The sequence below is a fragment of the Elephantulus edwardii genome, unplaced genomic scaffold (genome assembly GCF_000299155.1).
Source record: "Elephantulus edwardii isolate Elephantulus edwardi_28Jun2011 unplaced genomic scaffold, EleEdw1.0 scaffold00237, whole genome shotgun sequence".
In the NCBI taxonomy this organism is placed as follows: domain Eukaryota; kingdom Metazoa; phylum Chordata; class Mammalia; order Macroscelidea; family Macroscelididae; genus Elephantulus; species Elephantulus edwardii.
In genome coordinates, this window is record NW_006399987.1 from 3,265,419 (window position 1) to 3,289,995 (window position 24,577).

The following is a 24,577-nucleotide window of genomic DNA, read 5'->3' on the forward strand; positions in this document are numbered from 1 at the left end:
ACGAAAACAGCCACAAGTGGCTAGTGCTTACAATATTGGCTTAGGGTAAAACACAAGGGAGCTTATAATCATATTCTTGCTACTTTTTTTGTAGGTGTGAACATTTCTCAAGCCAGAGACATTTTATACTGGCAAAGTCTGCAGTCAGAAACCTCTTGAAATTACTGAGGAACAAGGATGTCAGTTTGAGGACTAAGGTGCGTCTGACTCAGGCCATGGTCTTTCCAATCACTTGCTATGCATCCGAGAGCTGGATAATGAATAAGGAGGACAGAAGAAGTGAAGCCTCTGAGCTGTGGTGTTGGAGAAGAGCACTGAACATCCAATGGACTGCCAAAACCCCATATATGTTTTGGACAAAGTGCAGCTAAAGTACTCCTTGGAGGCAAAGACGATAAAGCTTCATCTCACATGCTTTGAGCATGTTGCAAGGAGAAGCTATTCCTCAGAGAGGAACATCATGCTTGGAAAGGTAGGGTTGGCAAAGAGAAAACTTTCAACCAGGTGGATTGACATAGTGATTGCTGCAATAGGCTCGAGTGTGTCAGGAGGTATTGAGATGGCGCAGGATAGGACAGAGTTCAGATCTGCTGCTGATAGTGTCACTACAGATCCTCATCTTGATGGGACCCATCATTTGATCTGGAACATAAGGTGCATTGCAAAGTGGACTCGGGAAGGGGGAAGAAAATTGTGCAACAATGGGTGAATAAAAAAAAAAAAAGAGGAAAAAAAGATCTACTAGAAGCTGAAAGCCACCATGCATGAGTGAGTGGCTTCTCACTCCGGGTGACCCTCCATTGGGTTTCTGGGGCTGTACTTTTTAACAGGTGTAGATGGCTTCATTTTAAACCCCTGGAGCTGCTGGTAGGTTTGAACTGCCTTCTGGTTGATGGCCCAGCACTTAACCAGGATCCACAAAGCTGCAATGATGAGACGGAAGCATCAGCGTTATTGGTAGCTTTATTACATTCATTTACCTTCTAAGAAAGATTATAAAACAGGAATACTTCATTTTAAGTGTAATACTGTCTTTATGGACGTATGTACCGTGGTGGCAAAGTGAAAATACGGATCACAAATATATGTGAGAAGAAAAGGGGACCTACCATGCCGGCCCATTCGGCCTGGAGAGAGAGGAGGTGGCCTGGATAATCAGGGACTTATCTGGAGCGGGTGGGGAGAGGTGTTCAAGAGCTTCTGGACCAATAAGCTGCTTTTAGGAGCTTAAAATAAACACACTATCGGGCTGGCTGGAGAAAGAACGCTTGTACCGCTTTCGAAAGCTGCCCGAGGCCTTGGCTTTCCATCAGATACCAGTGTCACCCCAGTCTTGGATTTGTTTTGTCCTCTGTCCAATTCACTTACACTCATACCCTTACCCACACACAGGCCGTCTGTCTTGTGCGCCCATCCAACCTGCCTTAGGTGCATCCCTTCAACAAGCCAGGCTACCTGCCGCCAAGGAACCAACTTTTCTAGGAGAGCAGCCAGCACGCAGGTTTACTGAATGGACCTGTACCCGTCTCAAGCTTCCTTTGCCCGGTGGAGCTTTGGCTCCCAGGGCCTGAGGGCTAGGCTGAGAACCGGCGTGAGGGCCAGGACAGGGGTTTGGCTGGGCTCCTAATCCCTGACCACGAGGCACAACTGGAGGCCCTGGACCCTTTGTGAGCGCACTCGGCTTCTAACCCAGTTCACCAGAGCTGCCACGCAAGACAGGCCTGCCTGAGCTCCTCAGGCCCCGCAGCCCCTGTGGGACCCAGCTCTGCCTGGACGTCAACCGGGCTCCCCGTGGGTTGGAGCGGACCCCATAGCACACAGCATATGTTTTTCCTTTTTGTTTTTTTTTTTTAGAATCGTCCTTTTTCCTGTTCACAAAGGAAAGGAGCAGGAAGGAAAATGAGATCTGGAGATTGTAGGGACAAAGCAGGCCGTGGAGGAAGCGCTTTCCCCACGAGCCGGTTTGCAGCGGGCTTCGGTCCAGACAGCCCTGGGAGCTGCCTGTCTGTGAAGCGAGCAGCTGCCCTTGTTTGGTTTCTGCACAGCCCTGTGTCTTTAAGTTTGCGTTGCGAGGCCCGAGGGGGCAGCCAACTTTTAATCGAACACACATGGGACTCTTGGACTCGCCCGAGCTTTGCCAGCAGCCTCATGCCCTGTTTTCTTTCCTTTGAGGAGGGTTCTGGAGCCCTTGGGGATAAAAGGGGGCGGCCTTGCTCCCCCTCAGCTCTGGGCCAGAAGCGTGGTGGCTGATCTGAGAACTTGGTTCCTGCCCTGCAACTCCAGGCCTGAGGAACTATCTAGAAAAAAAAAATATCAGTGTTTTGTTTTGTGCAGGGCAAGGAAGAAGGAGTTTCTGGAAATTTCTCCACATGAACTGACAAGTGACAGGTAATGAGAGGCCTGGGCTCTTGGCCTCAGGGGGTCTCAGCTCCCAGCCTCAGTGAGGGGAAGGCTGGCAGTGACCACCGAGCTTTCTACCCCAGAGGACAAGGCCACCATCTGTTTGTAAAGAGATCAGAAGAAAACAGCCCCCAAGAAATGGTGGGGGATGGACAGAGCACTGTTATGCACCAAACAATTACAGATGGGGTGGGGGGGGTGACAAAACCACTCGTGGGTAATAACCTTCAGGATGTGCAATTCCAGTGACTTTTACAATTTGAAAACAATATGGCTCCTCTCCCTTCCCTTCATGATGATTTAAAGAGAGACACTCTTTTCCCCGCTTACCCTCCTCCCTCCACAACTCCACAACGGCGTGTTCTTCATAAAACTCACACCCCAGCATCAGCCCCTGGCGCCGATTTACAGAAGAACTTAGCTATGGTCTGTGTGGTGGCTGCTTTGAACTGGGGTGACAGAAAACAAGCTTGAAACTGAGTCCTGCTTCTGGCAGGGGGTCCCAGGGGAGAAGCCCACTTTGCCCAGGAGATGGGGGTCTCAGGCTGCATGTGGGGTGGCCTGGGAGGAGGGGGGATGGGAGGCCAGGGAGGGCTGGCCCTGGGCGGACGGGGCCTGCAGGAGCGCGTGTGGCTGCCCCTCACGGCTACTCTTCTGCCGAGGAAGACGCGGGACTCTCCTCATCCGACATTGGGGCGAACTGAAACGAGAAGTGGAGTCCCTTTCAAATGTCTGTGGGGTGCCAACGCCGTGAAAGTGATACAGCCCTTGGGCTTAAAGAGGTGACGTTCTGAGGGGAACGGGGAGAGGAAGCCGAGGAAAAGCAAACAGTGAAGACATACCCACATCACTTCCACTACCTCCCACTCCATCTGGACTCAAGAGACCCTACATGAGTGGGAGAGATGCCCTGGAGAGATCTGAGGCTGTAACCTCTACTGAAGCAGAGCCCTTCATCTTCCACCTAGCCACTAGTGTTCCTTAAACACATCTTTTTTACAGGAAAGGGGTGCTGTGTGATGTCTGAGGTAACCACTAACCACAGGCTTAGGGGCATGTTGTGACCGGAGAGGGCATCCCTGACATCAGGGACAGCAAGTGCAAAGGCCCTGAGGTGGGAACGAGGCTGGAGAGGAGGCAACAAGGGGAAACAGGTGGATTGGGCAGTGTCTGGTGAACTCTAGGGAGGGGACTTGACTCTGAGTAATGTGGGAGCCATGGAGGGTTGGGAGCTGAGGCCTCAGGACCTCTGGCCACTGTGGACACAGACATGGGGGACCAGGGCAGAGAGAGAGGGATGAGGGGGGATTTAGGGCTCCTTCCCTGGGAAAGGCCCATGCACCAGACACCCAAAGGGCTGGACGTCACCAGCCCTGGGGTATACGGCTGTGCTGACCATGGCCACCTCAATGCCCAGGCCTGGTCGCCTCACTGGGCACACACAGTAGCTCAACAAGCTGATGACCATGAAGTCCTCGGTCTGAGCCCACGTCCCGCCCAGAGCCGGCCCTCCCCATGGTGGGGCCTCACCGAGCACTGGATATTCATGCGTGAGTACAGCATGGACGCGATCTCGCTCCGCCCTGCATCCAGGGCCACCATGAGGGCCGTGCTCCCGTCCTGCAAAGCATGGCCGCTGTGACGCCGCTGCCCGCACCCCACTTCCACCCGGCCCCCCAACCCCGGGGTGTCGGGCAGGCAGGCGGGCACTTACGCGGTCAGTGAGGGAGATGTTGCAGCTGGGCACGGCCAGCAGCAGCCTGGTGATCTCCTTGTGGCCGTGCTCGCAGGCGCACATCAGGGCTGTGGAGCCATCGTCGTCTTGCACGTTGACGTCCGCCTTGCAGGCCAGCAGGGCTTTGACCACGTCCAGTCGGCCGTGGCTAACTGCCAGCATCAGGGCTGTCTGCCCAGCCTGGGCAAGGGAAAGCACAGGCTGACCATCCACACACAGGCCCCTGGGCATGCCACCTTGTTCCAGAACCTTCCACAGCTCCTGAGTATCTGATACCGACACACAACTTCCCTCACTGGCCTCCTATACCTCAAACACATAAGCACCTTTCTCCTGGCCACAGGGCCTTTGCACCTGCTTGTTCCTGCCTCCGCTGGGAGATCCTCACCTCTCAGGTCTCAGATTAACTGTCTCCCCCTCTGGGAAGCTCTGCTGACTGAATCTCCTCCCATAGCCCCACCATCCCTTAGGCAGGCTCCTAACTCATCAACACATGTCATAAGTTTTTACCTCATTTTTACCCTCAGAGGGATAAAACCTGGGAGTTTAGATTTGAACACTCTTCAATATGTCAAGTAAACCCTCAGTAAAAACAGAATAAAAAAAATAATGACTCAAAACCAAAGCAGGGCTATTCCCATCACACCCTCTCTCTGGCTGGTGGTGAATTCCTCGTCCACATCCCATCTATTCCTGGCTGCCCTTCTCTTTGGGCTGGGCGCTCATCCACACCTCACCTCACCTCACCTGTGGTCCCCGGCTTCCACCCTGGCATGCTGTCTCCCACGGCAGCAGGCAGAGCCCTTACACCAGGAATTAGGCCGTGTCACTCCTCTCCTGTCACTCACTCAACTCACTGCCCCCAGACCCCCCGTGGGTCTCCAAGGCTGTGAATCACTTAGAAGGAGACTGTTCAGATTTCTGTGGCGGGGCTGTGGGTGGATTCGAACCAGTAGAGAGGAGTAGGCTTTGGGCTGGCAGAGCAACTACCTATAGACACACCAGCGGAGCTCCCTTCTTCTCCTGGATCCCCCAGAATCCACATCTGTCCCAGCCCCTGCACCACCCTCCTGAGGCTCTGGGCTGGTCAGTGACCTGAGGCCTTCTGAGACGCCAGTGTCCAGCTTAGTCAACCCTACTGCTGTTCAATGAGTGGCCAAAGTGGATAGGGGATGGTGTTGGATCAAGAAAGAGCGGGAGGGTGGGCAGGAAGAAAAATGCAACAATGAATGAATGGAAACCCAAAATCTCTGTAAATGTTCACTAAAATTAATAAAATAAAATTTAAAACAAAAAAAAAAAGAAAGGAAAGCTGGGACCCCTGTGCCTGCCCCCTTCCCATGTTCCAAGAAGTCTCTGAGGCGGCAGCAGCAGCCCTAAGGATTCAAAAGAGGCAAACGCTCATGCCTGCTTCCCAGGGTGGGAGGGGTCATGACTGAGGGGCACCCAGTGTCTGCTCACGGTGGTGGAATGATCTGGAAAAGGACAGTGTTGACAGCTGTGGAAGAGGATGGTGAGCAAGATCAAAGTCACTGAACTGTAAAGTCACTGACGTGGGGCATGTTTTGTTATATTTTACCACAATTATTAAAAGAAAAGCAAGGGGCAGAAAAAGGGGAAGTGTCAAAGTGACCAGGATGTCAGAAGTTCACGGTGAAGATGAAGTGCAGTGACTGGAAAGGGTGGATGGAAGCTTGAAAAGACAGGGTGAGAAAAGGCATAGAACAATGGTAACTAATTACATCAAATATATGAATGATTGTATAAAACAAAGCACATGTAGAAAACATGATGGATATGAATTCTTTTATGTAAACTAAAATGGTTTTTTTTCTTAAAGAAAAGGGTAAGTAGGGAGCCTCTGGAGCTAAACTATCTGAGTTCAAATCCTGACTCCTCTAGTTTGACCTTGAGGAAGTGACTCTGAGCCTCAGTTTCTCATCTGTGGAACGGGGATGTTCCCTCAGAGATGGGCTGAGTGCACGTCTGGGTGGGGAGCCCTCCAACGACCTGACCAAGGCCCGGCCCCTACCTGGCTGGCCTTGGCATTGACGTCACCGAGCCGGAAGAGCTGCAGGACGGTCTCTATGTCATCTTGGCTCTTCAGAGTGGCCAGGGCGGTGAGCATGATGGGACTGTAGCCGGCCCGATTCTGCTTGTCCACCTGGCAGACACCTGAGTGGGCAGAGGGAGGTGGGCATGAGGCCTGGATCCCACCCATGCTGGCCAGGCCACGTCTCCACCATCTGACGGGGTCAGGACCATGTCACCTCCCCTTATTACACGCCTTTTACTGACGGAGGACCCTACTCTGCTCCAGGGATCTCCATCTCCATGGACTTGGGGTTTCTACAGGGCATGCCTCCTCCATCACACTGGGGTCCCTTAGGGCTGAGAGGAAAAGCTGTGTCTCCCCTAATAACCTGGAGGAGTCATTCAACCCCCAGCCCAGCCCAGTTCTCTTCCCTCAGAGACACGAAGGGCAAGTTTCTCCTGCCTAACGGAGGACATCTCCTCTCCAAGCCCCAGACTAAAGGCCACGTCCTCTCAGACTAGGGTCCAAAGGTGTCACTTCCATCACAATGGGCGCTTTGAAAGAACCACATCTTTTCCACTAAGACTTTGCCATGTGCCTTTTTCACCAGACTGGGGTTAAAGGTAGGGATCGCAGCCTGCAGGCTGGCTTCTTCCCCCTCAGGTTGGGGAAAGGTGGTGTCTCCCCCCTCAAACCTGGTGGAGGGTGGTGGCTTCTCTCCGCTCAGAGTGGGAGCAGAGGGGCATCTCCCTCCTCAGAAGGGATAAAGGTGGGGTCTTTCATCTGAGACTACGGGTGGTGGCCAGGCCCTCCCCAGCCGCCCCGTCACCACCCCTCACCACTGTCCAGCAGCTGTCGCACCACAGGGAAGTTGGCGTGCGACACGGAGTAGTGCAGCGCGGTGTTGCCGTTGCTGTCGGCAATGTTGACCACGTAGTCCAGCAGCCGCGCTGACATGGCCCGGAAGGTGACCAGGTGCCGTCGCACAAGCTCGGGCTGGGCGTCGCTGCGGCAGGCCAGGCGCAGCCACTCCTGCAGCACTGTGGTGTAGGCCACTTTCTGGACAAGCCAGGGTCAGGGGAGTGAGGGGTGGTCGGCCCCGTGGACAGCCCACCTACCTCATACCCGCCCCCTGGAATGCAGACACCCCCCCCAGATAAGACCCATGAAAGGAAGCCAGACACCTGAGCCCCAGAGCCAAGTCAGGAGGCCTTTAAAAGGAAGCACAGATGTCCCCACAAGCACATACAGCCCAAAGAAATGAGAACCCCAGAGCCCCAGGTGCTGTCCTCCCCACCTTCCCTATGGGCTGGGACTCAATGTCACCCACTCCAAGCTCCCCACTTTGACTCCAGGACCCCCACGAGATACCCAGTCAGGGCCAGGCCATACCAGCTCCCTCTCAGTGAGGGCTTTGGGGTTCTCTAGGTGTTTCTCCAGGGCCAGGCAGGCGGAGATGAGCTCCGGGCTTAGCTCCATCCTGTTGGGCAGAGCAGAAGGAAGTTCTACTCAAGAGCCCCCACCTTCGCCTCTTGAACCCCTCAATCCTCTCAAGCACCTGTGGGGTTGGTATGTGCCATAACTTCTCTCTCTTTGCACCAAACTGTCTGCCTGGGGCCCCCTGAAAGGGGGGATCTCAGGTAAGGCCCTCAGCCAACACTCTACTCACCGGGACACTCATCATTTATTCCCGGGGCAGAGGTGGAAAAAATTCCCCCCCAGACCCTAAGAGAGTCTAAGCACAGGCCAAAGGTTAGCCAATGACTGGTGATGGATGGAAAATGACTTTACTAGTACTTTGGACACGCTACAAGGAGAGACAGGTCCTTGGAGAGGGACATCATGCTGGGTAGAGTAGAGGGACAGCGCAGGAGGGGAAGACCCTCTATGAGGTGGACTGATTCAGTGACTGGGGTAATCGGGATGGGTGTGTCAGAGGCAATGCGATTGGCACAGGATAGAGCAGGGTTTAGGGCTGTTGTACATAGGGTCGCCACTATGAGTCACAAACGACACGATGGCACATAACAACAACAATAACAATAGTACAAAATGGTCATCAGGGACAGAAATCGACAAAGTTGACCCCTAAATCCTAACCCTGGGAGTCTGAACTGCCTCCATTATGTTTCTTAATCAAAACTTGTAGATCAGCAAGCTCTGGTGGCCTAGTGGCAAGAAGCTGCACTGCAATACTAGAGGTTCGCGGTTCGAATCCACCTGATGCTCTGCTGAAGAAGGAGGAAAAATGTCCTCCTGTACCAGTCAGATCTGATTTGATGGTACACACACACAAAATAATAAAAAATTTAAAAAATATTCTTTAAAAAAACAAACAAACAAACCAAAAAACCTTGTAGATCTTCAGCCGTCCAGGAGAAAAGCTTGCTAATTCAGACTAAAGTGTGAATGACTGAAGGAAAGTTCTCCCATGCAGCCTTAAGAGTAGCATTTCAGGCCAAGGTAACTCACACTGAGTCTGGTCTGAACCATCCCCAAACCAAAACACTGACCGGGTCTCCTCTTCCACGTTTGACGCAGACGCCCCCTCAGCCGTGGGCACGCGCTGAGACTCCTGAGACAGATGGGACTCCTGACTGCTGGTTTTAGCCGCTGCTGTCCCTGCTGGCCTGAGCTGGGCGGCTTCAGCCACGCTGGGAACCCTCTCCTCTGGCTCTGGAGCCTCACTTTTCATGCTCTCGTTGTCAGAGAAGTTCTCCGCTGTGCTGGAGTCCTCGGAGGAGGACTCGTACCTGGGGAGGAGCAGAGGTGGCAGGGGTGTGGCGGATGGGAGGGGATGTGGTGAGCGCTATCTGCTCCGGGCTGCAGGGTGAGGCTGATAGCACCTGGCACCTGGTGAGTGCCCACTACGTAAGCAGTGATGGTGACAGTGTGGGATGCTGCTTTCCACCTTCTGAGGCTCAGGACTTCTCATCCTTTATCCCTGTTAACTGATTCAGACTCTCATCTGAACTGACCCATAGCTGACCCTCCAGCAGGTTTTGAGAGGAGACTGCCCATCCGTCTCCCGTGGATCGGCTGGTGGACTGGAACCCAGTGCCTCTGGGATGGCAACCCAACTCCTTACCACTAGGCCACCAGAGCTCTCTACCTCAAACAGGATTCTCTTAAGTACTTGTCTTGCTAAGCAGCTCTCGGGGTTTCACTGCTAACCAAAAAGGCTGGTGGTTCAAATACACCAGCTCCCCATCCTGCAGGGAAAATGCTGGGCAGTCTCCTCCTGTGACAATTTACAGCCTCAGAAAACTGATGGCGGACCGTTATGGGTCTGAACGGAACTGACAGCACTGGGGGTGCTTCTTGCTGCCCTTGGACAAAGGCCTGGCATTTGAGGCTCCTCTGTTCGGTTCTTCTCGTCACTCTTTTGCCTTCTGCCTCTGAGCTCTGCCCAGGAATGGCTCCCTGCCCTTCTTTCCCTCCTTAATGAGTGGTCCTGCACTTCCTGTCCCCTCCAGTGCCTCCTCGGTGGCCCCCCCCCATGCCTGCCAGGTTCTCCATCAGTGCTGTCACACCAGGTGGGAGCCACTCATCAGTGCTGGCCGTCCTGCTACCCCTGTTCCACCAGGGGCATGCCAAGGTACACTTTTCTGGGGGTGAACCCTGATTCCAGAGGTAGACCCTGGGTAACTCTGCCCAAGGAGCTTGTCCCCCTCGTAACCTGGCTTCCTTAGACATCTGTTGGGGTGTGATGAAGTGGGGTAAAGGGACAGGGGCAGGGTGCTCAGGAACAAACAGTACGCTGGACACGAGGGCAGAAGGGGTGCATGTCAGGGAGGGTCACCTCACCCGCCATTGACTCCCACAAACTGCAGGCTCTTCTGGTGGTCTGCTGGGTGGTCTTGGGGCTCCTCCTTCCACTTCATGACGGATCGCACACTCATCTGGGGCCCGCCTGGGGGAGGGGGACCTTGTGAGGGTCTTTAGCAAGACCCTGGGCCCAGGCCCCCCAATGCCCTGTCCTTTCACTGTGGCCATTCACTTACCTGCACCCCTGGCCTCTCCCAGCTCACGGGGCATGGCTAGCCTGGTGGATTCACTGTTGGTGGTATCACAGGTGGGCACCCCACCTCTGCTCTTGGGCTGAGCCAGGGAGACCTCTGCGGAAGCTGGGGGTGACGAGGGCGACTCTCTGGGTCCCTGTTTGCGACCTGAAGGGGCAGGAGAGAACAGCAATGATCAGAGCTGTATCTGGGGAAGGCGCTTTCTGTGCCAACTTAGCAAACCTTCCCCGCCCACGAGGGGGTCAGGCCACCACAAATGGGGAAACTGAGGGGCTCCCTGAGGTCACCCAGCAAGTGGGTCACAGTAAGTCGGGCCAAAGAGGCCCCTATGACTCCCCACAACCCTGATCTGTAACCCCTCCAATGTTGCACCCCATGTTCTCTGAAAACAAGGTTTCTTTGGTTTAAATTTTTTTTAAATAAAGTTTACAGAGACTTAGGCTTTCCAATCATTCATTGTTGCACTTTTCTCTCTGCCCACTCCTCCCCCAATTCACTCTTCTCCTTGAAAAGTAAAATTCACTGTTATGCAATCCCTTCCCCCAAGTCCACTCCACTGTGCAGACTTCACTCTGGACTCCTGTCACGACAATAATACCCAATCATATATTGAAAACAAGGTTTGATCACAGGGCACCCTCAGAGCAATGCTGGCTTCCTGCACAGGAGCTGGGGGACCTCAGGCAAGGCGCCTACCCTCTCTGTGCCTCATACCTCTGTAACACAAGAATTCAAGAGCAAGGCACTGCTCCTGGACCGGTCCGACAGGCCTGGGGAGTTCTTATTTTTTTATACTCTCCCCCTTCCCAGATTTGCTTATTCTAGGGAGCCTTAAACCAAATTTTCATAGGCTTTATTACTGCCGCTATCAATCTTTTTCCTCACAAATGCAGGGCCGTGCTGTGGATATCACTTTGCATGCTGCATGCAGCCTCTTTTTCTCCTTCTGGTGCAGTGGTTAAAGAAGCTGGTGGTGAATCGAAAGGTCACTGGTTTGAATCCCCAAGCACAGGAGACAAAAACGAACAGTCAGTTTCTGTAAAGATTACAGCCCTGGAAACACCCCGGGCCAATTCTAGTCGGTCCCTTAAGGCTGCTGGGAGTCGGAACAAATTCCATGGCAACAGGCCTCTTTTGGTTTAGAAAGTTATTAATTTAATAACCAGGGAAAAGAAATAACAGAACTATTATAAAATTAAAAGGACAACCCCACCCAGTGGATGTGGCTGGCCGAGGGGGCCTACTGTCTCTGAGCCTTGCACAGAGCAGGCCCAGCTTCCTCTTCTCTGCCTTGACCCGTCAGGCTGCCCCAGACCACCTGTGGCTTCTGTGGCTCTGCTCCTCCAAGATTTCCCCTTTCCACTGCTGGCCACAGGCTCTGAAGCCCAACTCATCTAAATTTTATGGTTAAATTTTTTTTTCCTGAACAGAACGACTTCCCTTAGTCCTAGGGCAGCATTCAACTTCAGTTATAAAGAGGGGAGTCAAATGAGCAAGAGGCGGGGGGGTTCCAGGGCTCAAACTTGTAGAGGTGGTGGGAGAACCCCCCAGGTTTTTAACCCTGACCATCAACTTCCACGCAACAAGCACACTTTCTGTGGTCAAACGAAGTGTGGCAGGTGGCAGAGGGGGCAATCTCTGCTCAAGTAGGGGCTTCTGGTTTAGAATTATGGGGCGGTACGTCAGAAAAATGAGGGTGCCCCAGGCCCATGCCACTTGAGGGCAAAGCAAGTCCTGCTTCACTAGCTGTGGCCGCTTACAATCTATGTAACAGCAGAACATATTTCAAAGCCACAATTATCAAAACAGTAATGTCACAGAAACAAACAGACCAAAGGAACAGAGGTGACAGCCCACAAAGGCCACGTCCCTGGGACTGAGGGTGTGACGGAGGGCACTGGACCTACAGGGATGGATGAGAAAGAGTGGATTTTGTGGTAAACGGCATTTGGAAAAGTGGCTTGATCTACCTGACAAAAATTAAGTGGGATGCCTACATCATCTCTTATTTAGAACCAAAACAAGATTGTTTAATATGAAAGTACCGTAGTGGGAGAAATCACGGGAGATTATCAGGGGCCTTGTTTTCATGTGCTGTAGAGTCAGAACTGACTCACGGCTGACCCTCCAGTGGTTTTTCAGAGGCTATGAAAAGCACAAGAGGAGACTGCCTAGCTTTCTGCCGGAAGATTCGAACCAAGTGCCTTTAAGACGGCAACTTAACTCCTTACCACTAGGCCATCAGAGATCCTTTCAGAGGCCTTAGGAAGTTGGGGGAAAAGCCCTTTCAAAATTCCTGTAAGCACAGTATAATGGCCTTTACCATATCCAAAATAAAAAGCCTTTTTGAAAGTTAAATTGTGAAAAGAAAACATCATGAAGTTAGATGGGAGCAACAGGCTAACAGAAGATATTCGCCACATCAAAAACGGACAAGGGATTATCTCCTAGAACAGCAGTCAACAAACTTTTTCCTGCCGAGTGTAAACATTTCGGGTTTTACGGGGGCAGATCCCAGTTTTGAGAACTCAGCTTTGCAGCTGCAGCTCAAAAGCAACCACAGATAATATGTAAAGGACTAGGTGTGGCCGTGTTCCCAACAATTTGAATTTCACAGAATTTTGCTCACATTTAAAAAAAGTATTCTTCCTTTCTTGCTTGGCTCCACAGTCAACACTCTCGGCACCAGTAGCCAGGAAATTAAAAGGCGTATTGCAATGGTAAAGTCTGCTGTTAGGGACCTCTCTAAAGTACTGAAGAGCAACAGTGTCTCTCTGGAGACTAAGATGCGTCCGATACAGGCCATGGTCTTTGTAATCACTTGTATGCATCAGAGAGCTGGACAATGGCTAAGGAGGATGGATAGAAGGAGAATTGATGCCTTTGAGCTGTGGTGCTGGAGAAGAATATTGAGTGTACCATGGACTGCTAGGAAAACAGATTCCTCCTGGAAAGGGTCAAACCGGGTGTCTCCTTGGAGGCAAGGATTCTGAGGCTCCATCTAACATACTTTGGACATGTTGTAAGGAAGGACCGGTCCTCGGAGAGGGACATCATGCTTGAGAGGGTGGAGGGACAGCACAAGAAGGGAAGGCCCTCTATGAGGTGGATTGATTCAGTGACTGGGGCAATTGGGATGGGTGTAGCGGAGATGGTGCGATTAGCACAGGACAGATCGGAGTTTAGGGCTGTTGTACATAGGATCGCTATGAGTTGCAAGCGACTCGACGGCCCATAGCAACAACAACAAACAATATTCTTCCTTTCAGATTTTTTTAATCGTAAAAAAAAGGTGAAAAACCATTTCTAGTTTATGGGCTGTCCAGAAAAAGAGGGGGCAGGCCACTCTTTGTCAATGTCTAATCTGCAAGACATGGAAAGACGGAAAATGAATGGATGCCTTTGAGCTGTGATGCCTGAATATCGAATATCCCACAGAATGCCAAAAGAACAAACCAGTCTGTTTTGGAGGAAGTGTGACCAGGGCTAGGCTGGTGAAACTTTTGTCTTGCATACTGTGGGCATGTTGTCAAGAGGTACAAGTCCTTGGAAAAAAGATAGTCATGCTGGGAAGGGTGGAAGGTCACTTCAGGAGAGGAAGATCTCTGCCAAGATAGTGACCACAAGAAGAGGCAGACACTGTGAGCGCAGTGCAGGTCAGGACAAGGGTCCCATCTGCTGTTCACAGGGTGACTATGAGATGTAATCAACTCCGTAAAACCTCAACAACAACTGGGAATATTCCAGTAACTTCCACAAACACCCAGAGCAAAATGAGTACGTGATTCACACAGGAATCTTACTCAGCACTTGAGAGATCAAACCTCACCAGAAAGAAGAGAAATGCGAAGTTAAATCAGGTGGCCAGAATCCAGAAGGTAGCATAAAACCGTATGCTGGTGTGGATGTGGGGAAACGGGCAGCCCACACCAGAGAATCGATTGTTGTTGTTTGTTGTTATGTGCCGAGTCACTTGCGACTCATAGCGACCCTATGTACAACAGCCCTAAACCCTGCTCTATCCTGTGCCAATCTCACTGCCTCTGACACATCCATCCCGATTACCCCAGTCACTGAATCAATCCACCTCATAGAGGGCCTTACCCTCCTGTGCTGTCCCTCCACCCTCCCAAGCATGATGTCCCTCTCCAAGGACCTGTCTCTCCTTACAACATGTCCAAAGTATGTCAGAATCCTTGCCTCCAAGGAGCAGCCTGGTTTAACCCTCTCTAGGATGAATCTATTTGTTTTTTTGAAGGATGAATAAAAAAGCTCTGGCGGTGAGCTCTTTTTTTTTTTTTTTTTAGGGAGTTGAGCTGTTAGCCCAAAGGCAGTTCAAAGAAGAAAGATGGGCAATTTCCTTCCATGTGATTTACAGCCTCTGAAAGTGAGCTGAAGGGTCAGTTACGTGGCAGTTTTGACTTGATGCCTGATGAGGACGTCTACTCAGTCATTAATAGTAAGAGACTTGATTTATAAACAATAGCATAAAGAGTTGAAAAATAGTATGCTGAGAAGGGAAAAACAAGAAATAGACAGAACTAGAAGTGTGTTTTTTTTTTAAAAGCACAATACCATTTAAGGAAATCAAACATGCACAGGGAACATTTTTTAAGGACACTCAACCGTCTAAACAAGCTTCTGGAAGGTGGATTGCATGGAATGCTATTAAACGGGAACAGGGAGGAATCGATGGTGGGGTGTGGACGGCGGGGCGCAGAAGTTGGCAAAGTTTGGTCATGGGTGAGGTTTTTACATTTTTAAGCGGCTGGAGGGAAACGCAAAAGGATGAATATTATTTGTGACACATTAAAATAATATGAGATGGAAATTCAGTGTTCACAAATAAAGTTTTATTGGCACACAGCCACGTGTACTGGGTTCCAGGTCATCTATGGCTGCCTTTACACGGTACAATCAACACTGCTAGGCCTGCTGCAGAGGCCGTGCCGGCCACACGGCCAAAAACATTCCCCACCCCCAACCCAGAAAGTGGAAGATGCAGGTAAAAAATAAAACAAAGGGGAAAAACTCCCCCAAACCAGTAAAATAAGAGAGATGCTGTCACAGAACAAAAAGGTACGGCTGCATGAGCTGAAGAATCAGATGAATGCCATCTGGGCTCTTCAGTCAGAAAGAAATGTGAAAACAATTTTTAAATCACTCACTACCCAATTTGGCAAGGGTATAAGGCCACAGGGGTACAAAATAATTTGGGAATATTCTTCAAGGACCACAAAAAGGCCCTTGCAGAATTCTGGCCTGAGAAAGCAGACTAAAAGACCTGCGTGGTTCTTGGGGAAGGTCACTGAGGAGAAAAAACCATTTACAGGGGAGGAAATTGGGGTGCACGGGATGCAGACCAGTCAGGTAAACGCTGTCTGCTCACCCCTCCGAAAATCATGCAGCTGCTGAAAATGAACCTGAGCTTTCAAAGTATTTTTTATTACAGTTCAAAAATGCTCCTGGGCTAGTGTTACATGAGACTCAATGACGGAGTTCAAATTCTGGCCTGGAGGGCCTTAAGCAAAGGCCCCTCTCTGTGCCTCAGTTTCCTCAGCTGTAAAATGGGAATGAAAACACCCACTCCAGTTGTAGGTTCCTGGAGGTTTACATGGATTAAAAAGGTGGGAAAAGCATTAAACAACACCTGGCACTAGTAAGAACTGATTAAGTGTTTTTTAAGATGCCCTACAGCAGCGAACTCAGGTTTCTTCTTGGAAAAGAACTGTGCTGCCAACGTAAAGGTATTGGGTTCGAATCCACATGCTGCCCTGAGGGAGACAGATGGGGAAATCTCCTGGGCGTTACAGCCTCTGAAAATTTGCTGCAGGGTCAGCTATGAGTCGGTTCTGACTTGCAGGTACATGACAACAGTAAGGGCACGAAAGATTCTGGCTGATAACCGAAAGGCGAGCAGTTTGAATCTACCAGTTGCTTCAAAGGAGGAAGACGGGTAATCTTTAGACCTTGGAAACAAGACGGAGGGTTATCACAAGTCAGAGTTGCCTGGAGAATACTGGGGTTTTGTTGGTACAGCTGGGAGCCCTCATGGTGCAGTAAGTTAAGTATTGGGCTGCTAGCTAAAATGTTGGCAGTTCAAATCCACCAGCCACTGTAGGGAAAAACAAAGCAGTCTCCTATTAAGATTTACAGCCTAAGAAATGCACCGGTGGTGGGGTTGCCATGCATTAGACCTGACTTGATAGTAGTGGACTGGGTGGGTTTTTATTATTTTTTTAAAGTGGTTCAACTGGCTGCTAACTGGAAGGTGGGTGGTTCAAACCCACCAGCTAGGAGAAAAGATTTGGCAGTCTGCTTCCATAAAGCTCTGGAAGGTCTTCCATAAAGGTCTGGAGACCTTGCGGGGCAGTTCTCCTCTGTCCGACAGGGCCGCTATGGGCCAGAAGCAACTCGGCCGACCACAGTGGTTCACTTAAATCCTTTTAAAGACAGAATAAAGCAGGAGAGCAGCTCCTGCCAGCTTGGGGATGTCAGATTTGAGGAATACCCATTATTTGACCTGTTACATATTCCGAAGGAAAGGAGGAGACGTGTTGACAGCAGCTACATCTGGGGGTAGTGAGCTTATGGGTTTGGGTTTTTTCCCCCTAGACTTTCCTGTACTTCCCAAACTTTCCACAATGAGTGTGAACTGCTTTCACAGGAATGTTTTGAACAAGAGCAGCGGAAATTTCAAAGCCTTGGAGAGACGCCAGGGGTGCCTGTATTCAGCTGTCCCTTCTCCTGCTGCCCCTCACCGTGGCACCAGAGGCAGGTCCCCCGGCTCTGTGGGGGCTCCAGGCCTCTGCAGGTCCCACCCACCTCCAGCCTGAGGGGGAAGCCGGCCTCCTTCCCCCACCCCACCTCCTCCCCCACCGCTCCGTGCAGTGATCAAATTCCCTGCTCTGCTGAGAACCACGGCCTGGGCCTCGTGAGACACACTCAGAGCTGGGTTTGCTGCAGAGACCCTGCTGCCCACACAGCTGAATTACTTACTCACCCTCGACGTGGAGGGCAAAAGATGAAAGTTAGAAAAAGTGCAAAATAAAGCAAGAGAGTTCTAGGCTGCTAACTGAACACCCTACTCGTCACACATTATTCTCCTCTGACACAAACGGGTCCTCAGCAGTCAACTGGTTTTCACTACACGGCAATGAGACTGTGCCCTCCATTGCCTCTTCCTCCAGGCAGTCCCCCTTGACTGACCCACCGACCTACACTGAGCACTCAATGAATCCCAGCCTGATACTCAGGATCATTCTTTCCCCATCTCGCTCCCACTGCCTCCCATACTCCAACTGGTTCAAATCCCTGAATGCACAAGTTCCCCACCAGCTCAAGCCTTTGGACCTGTTGTGCCCACACCGCGAATACTCCTTCCTTCCTTCTTTGCTGGCTGGTGCCCAACTTCTCTTCCTTCATCTCTTGATTCAAAAGTAACCCTTGGAGAGGCGATTAGAAGCAGAAAGCTAACCAGAGAGCAACTCCAACTGCTGTTAGTTTGCTGAACACTTAATGCTAATTAATGCATCTAAATCAGGCTAGCAAGACCAGTTTTGCTGATGAAGAAACTGAGGCACAGAGCCGTCAAGGCACAGAGCCAGGGAGCAGAGAGACCAGAATTTGAAGGCCAGCCACCACTCCATCCAATTGTCACCTACCCCACAGCCCCTACTGCATTTGCTCCAAACACTTATTCTCTAAAACGCTATCTCTTTACTTGTCTATAGAATCTTTCTACTGAACAGGCATTTGTCTGTCTTGTTCAACACCAAGTCCCCAGAGCCTGGTAAGAGTCTAGCACGTCATTGCCACTCAATGTTTGTGGGATGAGAAGATGTGGAATTGACATGATCGAGTTCCACCCCAGCAAGGCACAGACTGGGGCTGGCTGTAGCAAGAGGGAATGAAGTGGGACACAAAGAAGAACTTTTGGAGGTGTGCCCTGCACAGGGTGGACACTGCTGTCTCCACGTGTTCTCCAGGCAGAGGCCCCAGAAGCGCCCTGGGAAGCAGCCTGGAATGGAAGCTGCCTCTCAAGGGCTGCTGTGGCTGGGCTGGGCAGGGTCCCTGGATGGTGGCCAGAGCTGCAGGGCTGGGTGTTTGGGGCGGACGCAAAACAGAGGGTGGCGCCTGGAGCCCGCCAGGAACAACACAGGAGGCTGAAAAACACAGCTGGTCCCCACCCTGTAACCCACGCCCTCTGTGGGGCCTTGGCCACCAGAGATACAACGTCCCGTCCTCGAGCCCTGCTGCAGGTTTGGATCCGGCTTGACCCCTTCCTGGCTATGTGACATGGGACAAGCGAGTCCCTTCCCTAGGGCCTCAGTTTCCCCAGTTTTAAACAGGGCTGGCCTGATCACTAGAAGCAGTAGTAAACACTGCCACGGCATTTCCTGTGTGGGTTAATTCACAGAATCCTAGAGATGAAGTCACTACATGTCACATCATAGATGGGGAAGCCAAGAACCCAGAGAGGTGGAGATGCCAGCCCAGGGTCACACAGCTGGAGGTGGGACTGAGCCAGGTCATCTGACTTCATGGCTCTTCTTAGCTCCTCTGTGGACAGGGCACCAAGTGCAACCCCTAATACATGGCCAGCGCTGGGCAAAGAACAGCTGTCATGATTAGGAGTCATTCCAGCAGCTGACATACTGTACACCCAGCTCGAGGACTCAGCATTTCCTCCAGGAAACCCCCTTTCCTCCTCCACAGGCCTGAGGGCTGGCTCCCTCTTGAGGCTCTGGAGCTGGACCATGAGGAACATGGTGATTGGCTCAGCAATGAGCACATGATCCAAGCCAACCAAGGAGAAACATCCCTGGGATTTTTTCTTTCTTTTTTTTTTTTTAATTGGCACTGACTGGACCTAAGAATTACCTTTCCATTGGGCTGGATACCAGCCTGAGAAGGAAGCCAGACTGACAAGTCCTTAGGGTGGGAAGAAGAAGAAGAAAAGGACAGATGCGATTCATGATAACATCTGAGCATCTTGATCCAGCTATGCCTGAAGTCACCCCCTAAGTTAAATGAGCATTTCCTTCTAATTGCTTAAACCAGGCTGGGATTGGTTCCTACTGCTTGGGGGCGGGGAATAGAGAAAAATCAGAAAGCCAAGTCTCAGGAACCTTATAAGAAAAAGAAAAGGGTAGGGAGGAATTGCAAAACAATGAAAGAGTTTTCCTTTCTTTTCAAGAGGAGGAGTGAATTGGGGGGAGGGGGTGGGAAGGGAGAAAAGTGCAACAATGAATGACTGGAAACCCTAAGTCTCTGTAAACTTTCATTAAATTAAAAAAAATCATTAATAAAAAAAATGTTTAAAAGAAAACCCCACACCACAAAACACCCCACTTCTTCCAGTGAAAAAGAAAAGAAAAGAAAGGTAGCCATGAAGACAAGAACCTGACCTAAACCCATTTTCTCTGCTTGGCCCCTAATGGCTGGAAGTTGGTGGTGGCACCACTGCCTCCTTTTTGGGGATAAAGAGACACTGCCAGTGGCGAGTCTGCTGGGAGGCCAGCTGGACTGAACCCAGCCTGCTGGGGAGACAGCCTTCCCCAGGGTTGGCGAGCCCCCACCCCTACCTGCTGTCACTCACCTGCAGGCCCCTCGCTGCTGCGCTCGGTGATGCTGATTTTTTTCACCATGTGCACATTGCCTGGGCACGGTGCAGGCGCTGGTGTGGGGAACATCGCCTCCATCACCTCGTGGCTGCGGAACACCGCAGGGTTCTCGGCCCCATTGGAAGTCGCCAGGGCCCGCAGTCCTGCCCCGTAGGGCTCCAGACTGTGGGCCCGCTGTGCAGGGGCCCCCGTGGCTGTGCTGGCCGCCACCTCCACCTCCCGCGGGCCCTCCACCACCCGCACGGTGTCTGCACGCACGGGGCTGTCGGGCGCCTGCCGGGCCTGAGCTGCCTGCAGCTCCTGCAGGGCTTTCTTGAGCTGCGTCTCCAGCACTGCGACCTTGGCAGCCAGGGCCGCCTCCCCGTCGGGCATGCCCAAGTCCCGCTCGCGGACCCAGGTGCCCACACTCCGGGTCTCGAGTGCCGCTGGGTCCTCGAGGGGTTCGGGGAGGTCCAGGCAGAGCTCGCTGCGGCCCCGGGGCCCGGTGGGGTGGCCCAGGAACTTCTGGCTCTTGAGCTGCACTGTGAGCTGCCTCTTCTCCTCCTGGAGCACCGACAGCTTCACCTGGAGCACGGGGATCAGCTTCACCTGCTCCTCCAGCTGCCGCAGCTTCCGCAAGGCGCCCGCCATCTGCTCGCGTACGTGCGCCAGGTGCCCGGCGCTGGGCGCCACGGGCGTGGACAGTCCCGAGCCCCGCGGCGTCGGGGGCGGCAGCCCCACGCCCACCAGCGAGCTGGTGGAGCCGGCCGCGCTGGGGGTCAGCGAGCCCAGGCCCGGAGGCCCGGCAGCCTGGTCCTCGAGGCGGCGGCGCGCGTCCAGCAGCGTGCGTTCCACCCGTGGGTTGATGCCCGAGCGGCTGTCCAGGGCGCCGTACTGCGGGTAGAAGCCGCGGCCGCAGTAGGAGTAGGCCGAGTGGCGGCTGTCCCCACTGGCATTGGAGCACAGTGACTCAGTGGACGTCCACCAGGACCCGGGGCCGCGGGGCAGAGAGCCGAGGCGGGGGCGGCGCTGCACGGCCACCCGCCGCAGAGTGTGGCCCTTCTCGATGTCGTCCACGTACTTGAGGAAGTCCAGGTCCAGGCGGTAGCCATAGGGCGTCTCCACCGAGTAGGGCGGGTCGGGGTCCTTGGCAGGGAAGGCGGGAGGGGAAGCTGGACCAGGGGTCCCTGGGGCAGAAAGAAGCGTCGGTGGCTCTGCACGCAGCTTCCCCCTCACTGGGCTCACAACCTCTGAGAACAACCTGTCTGGTCTCCGCTTCCTGGGAGGAAGCTTTCATCTCCCCACAAGACCTTCCCCCTCCAACACTGTGCCTTCCCTTTCATTCTCCCAGGGCTGCCCTGTGTCTGTCCTCAGATCCCATAAACAGTCTTATCTCCTTGTTAGATCCCAAGGCGGGGCCTGTCTCCTCCTCAGGTCCCCAGAACAGGACCTGTAAGCCTCCTCACACATCTAACACAAGGGACTGTGTTCCCCTTAGACCCCCAGGTCAGACATGGCTTGTCTCTCTGTCTCTGTCTCTCTCTCTCTCTCCCTCAGAGTCCAGGAGGGCTTGGCTTCCCCTCAAACCCCTAAAACAAAGCCTGTCCCCCCTCCTACCCCCACAAGGGCAGAGCCATATGCCCTCCAGAGCCCTGACCTGGGAAGGGGGCCGGCACGTGCAGGACCTGGGCCATCCTCCTGTGCGCCGATGCTCCTTGGGGTCACTTAAGGGGCTGTGGGTTCACACCACCTGCAGCATAAGCTGAGGCTCACCTAGGGAGATGACAGAACCAGGCATCAGGAGAAAGGTGGAGGGGAGGTAAAAAGAGGGGAGGTGGCCCCCAACCTACAGTGCTGCCCTCCACCCGGCTCCCCTGCACCCTCCCTCCCAGGAGGATAGCCTCCCATCCAGGTCTGGGACCCTGTCACAGGCACACACAGCATCCATGCCTGGCCTCAGTTAAGGGGTGGGGGGCCTGCGGTTTGGAACAAAGAAATCAAACTTTACGGGCCAGCCTGCCCACACATCTGTCCAGCCTCTGGACAGGCTCCAGCTGTCCCACAGCCCCTCCTCTATCAGACTCCTAGGCTGAGGGGCCCCTGGCTCTCCAAGCCCCACCCTTCCTGTTCCCCCTCGCCCAGAACCCCAGCCCATCCCCAGCCTGGTCCCTGGGCAGATGTAGGCTAGGTTCCGTGAGAGTTGGGTGCTACCGGAGAACAGCCCTCCCACAAGAATCCGAACACTGTTAGGGGACCCCAAAAGACTCCAAAGCAGAGGCAGGCCAGGCCTGGGGGTGCAGGAAGGGAAAGTAAGGGAAGCAGCAAGGAGCGAAGCCTTTCCCCTTTATGGAAACAATTTTCTCTAAAAATAAACAGTTTCGCTGCCGGGCTACACGAGAACTTCCTGCCCCCCCAGGATGCACCCAAACTCGGGGCACAGCGGGAAGAGAGGCCGGCTGGCCGGGCAGCCCTGGAAGTCATGGGAATGGGGAGGAAGTGAGAGGGGGTGCCTGGAGGCAGCAAAGGGAGACACAATCAGGGCCTCTCACTCACCCACCCAAGGTTCTGGAGGCCAGCCAGAGCACTGCATCCCCAACACCCTCAGCCCGAGTACGGCCAGTCCTTTCTGCTATCTGACCTCTAGTTGCCCTGCTGCAGAGTTCCTGGCCTGCTCTGACTCCAGAGGGGGTCCTTTCAAGCCTGTGGGAACCAGAGCAGCGGGTACCTGAGAGGATGGGCCAGGTGGGGCACCTGTCCAGCATGAAGGCGGGGCTGGGACTCCTGGGGTGGCCGTTTGGTTCGTCCTCACTATTTCTGCATCCCTGGCTTAGCTCTCCACGTCCTTCCGTGTCTCTGTCTCTCTGCTGCCCTGCTTGTCTCTGCCTCTCGCTCCACGTCTCTCTCCCTGTCTCTCCACGTTTCTGTCTTCACTTCTCACACAGTCTTTTACCACCTGGAACACAGGGTGGCCGAAGGTAGGAAATCTGGTTTCCCATTTGCCCAGAGGCTCACTTTCGGTATGACATTCCTTTCTGGAGGAGCAAGTAAAAGTGAGGAGAACAGTTTCTCTTGGGTACCTACTAGAGGTAGGCCAGCACAGCCTTGGGGTGCGGAAGGTGTGTAGGAGAGGGATAAAGGATATTGTTAATGTACCTTGAAGGAGGGACCGACTCATAGCTGACCCTCCAGCAGGATTTCAGAGGCAGTAAATCAGAGGCATGAGGGGAGATTGTCTATCTTTCCTGCAGGGCAAGTGAAGGATTATAACTTCAGTCCTTTGGGTTGGCAACTCCTCACTGCTATGCCACACGAGCTCCCTAACCTTTGTATGATAGCCAGGGGGCTGTGCCATGGAAGGTACAATAAATGTTAGTACCTGTAATAACCAGGGAATTAATTTAATCATCATCAGTCCTGAGAAGATGGAGTCCCATGGTGACACAAAGAGGTAAGTGGACCTTTATTGCCTGGAAGGCTGAAAGCTGGTTCGAATCCACCCTAGGAAGATGGGTGTGGTCCTAACAAGTCACTGCATGAGAACACGAACGGAGCCTGCGAGCCTGAAGGCAGTTCAAATCCACCAGCGGGTTCAAACGAGAAAAAGGAGGCAGTGTCCTCCCATGCAACTTGCAGCCTCGGAAGCCTGCTGGAAGGTCAGCTATGAGTCGCTTCCGAATCTATGTCAACGGTGAGATGAGAGACTGATAACTACAGACACGGGACACTATGAGTCACAACTCCACTAACTCCAACAAGCACCACTCAGAAGTGGTCACCATTAAAGGACCGCGAAGCTCAAGCTCGGAGTCAGGAAGGCTGGCAAATTTGCCCATGATCACTCAGGGGGGGGATGCGGCTTGACTTGAACTTGACTGTGCATCGCCTGGAACTGCCAGTCAAGCCACTCTCTAAACTGCTACTCCCTTTGCCCAGTTCTAGCCATGGACACTGCGGTCGGAGGGTCTCCAGTCAACCGTGCGGTCCTGGTGACTCAGGGTTCAGAGGAACAGAAACTAAATTTGGGGTGTGTGCGGGTATGGGGGACTCTGTGACTTAAGTACATCTCCAAAGCCTTTAATAGGGGAGATGGAGAAGCTGGGACTTGAGGACGGCAGAGGGGACCTCAGGGAAGGGGTGCAGGGTCTGAAATCACCTTCAGGGTCTTTAAGGTACTGTTCCCGACCCCCTGCTGGCCTAGACATCTCTAGGGGCCTTCCTGCCCCTCCCCCGACCCTGAGACTGGGACGAAGAGGACCCCGCCCCGTGCAGGGAGGGGCGGGGCCTGCGGGGTCCCGGGCTAATGGCAAACAGCTGCCGCTCCCCACGCCGGCCCAAGCGCCAGGCCCAGGCCCAGCCGGGCAGCCGCCTTCCCGCCGCCTGGAGCGGGGCTCCGCCGGCCGGGGAGGACGGCGAGCGGCCGCAGAGCGGGAGACAGGCAGAACGAGGGGCAGCGAGGGGGGCGAGGGGGTCAGGGAGGCAGCAGCGGGGAGAGGGGCAGGGGAAGGGGTGCCTATGGAGGTCGTGGGGTGGGGAGAGCGAGGCTGGGCCGGGGGTCAAAGGAGGGAGGAGGCCGAGATGCGGCGCCGGGACGGTGGGTCCGGCTCGGTCGGGAAAGTTTTGCAGAGATAGTGGAGTTGGACGTAGCGGATCAGCGAGCCTGCCGAGCCGTGCCCCGGGCTTGGGGTGGGGGAACCACCCTCGAACCCCGACCCAGCCTCGAACCCCGACCCAGCCGGCTCGGGTCTTACCCGCCGCGCGCGCTCCGGCCGCCGCCGTCCCC

The 24,577-nt window shown here is 53.4% G+C and overlaps 1 protein-coding gene across 2 annotated transcripts; it reads right to left on the minus strand.

The window, feature by feature from the left end:
• Nucleotides 1–3,046: 3,046 nt before the first annotated feature.
• Nucleotides 3,047–21,572, minus strand: KANK2 (KN motif and ankyrin repeat domains 2). 2 transcript variants are annotated; one of them, XM_006898787.1, is made up of 11 exons: nt 21,455–21,572; nt 19,794–20,984; nt 10,175–10,339; nt 9,978–10,083; nt 8,684–8,923; nt 7,563–7,650; nt 7,010–7,229; nt 6,168–6,310; nt 4,115–4,315; nt 3,931–4,020; nt 3,047–3,100 (listed from the first exon to the last, which is right to left on the minus strand). In XM_006898787.1, exons 1-11 carry the CDS (start codon nt 21,489–21,491, stop codon nt 3,047–3,049), a joined length of 2,535 nt encoding a protein of 844 aa, XP_006898849.1. In that variant the 5' UTR covers nt 21,492–21,572. The 2 variants fall into 2 exon arrangements, with proteins under 2 accessions (XP_006898849.1, XP_006898848.1); XM_006898786.1 differs by having other exon boundaries at nt 9,978–10,098.
• Nucleotides 21,573–24,577: the final 3,005 nt, after the last annotated feature.

Coding starts and splice junctions, on each gene's coding strand:
- KANK2 (XM_006898786.1), bottom strand. CDS start 21,491: ATGGCCCAGGTCCTGCACGTGCCGGCCCCCTTCCCAG. Junction 4,316..6,167: donor TCAATGCCAAGGCCAGCCAG/GTAGGGGCCGGG, acceptor TCCCTTGCCCAG/GCTGGGCAGACAGCCCTGAT. Junction 4,021..4,114: donor ACATCTCCCTCACTGACCGC/GTAAGTGCCCGC, acceptor CATGCTTTGCAG/GACGGGAGCACGGCCCTCAT.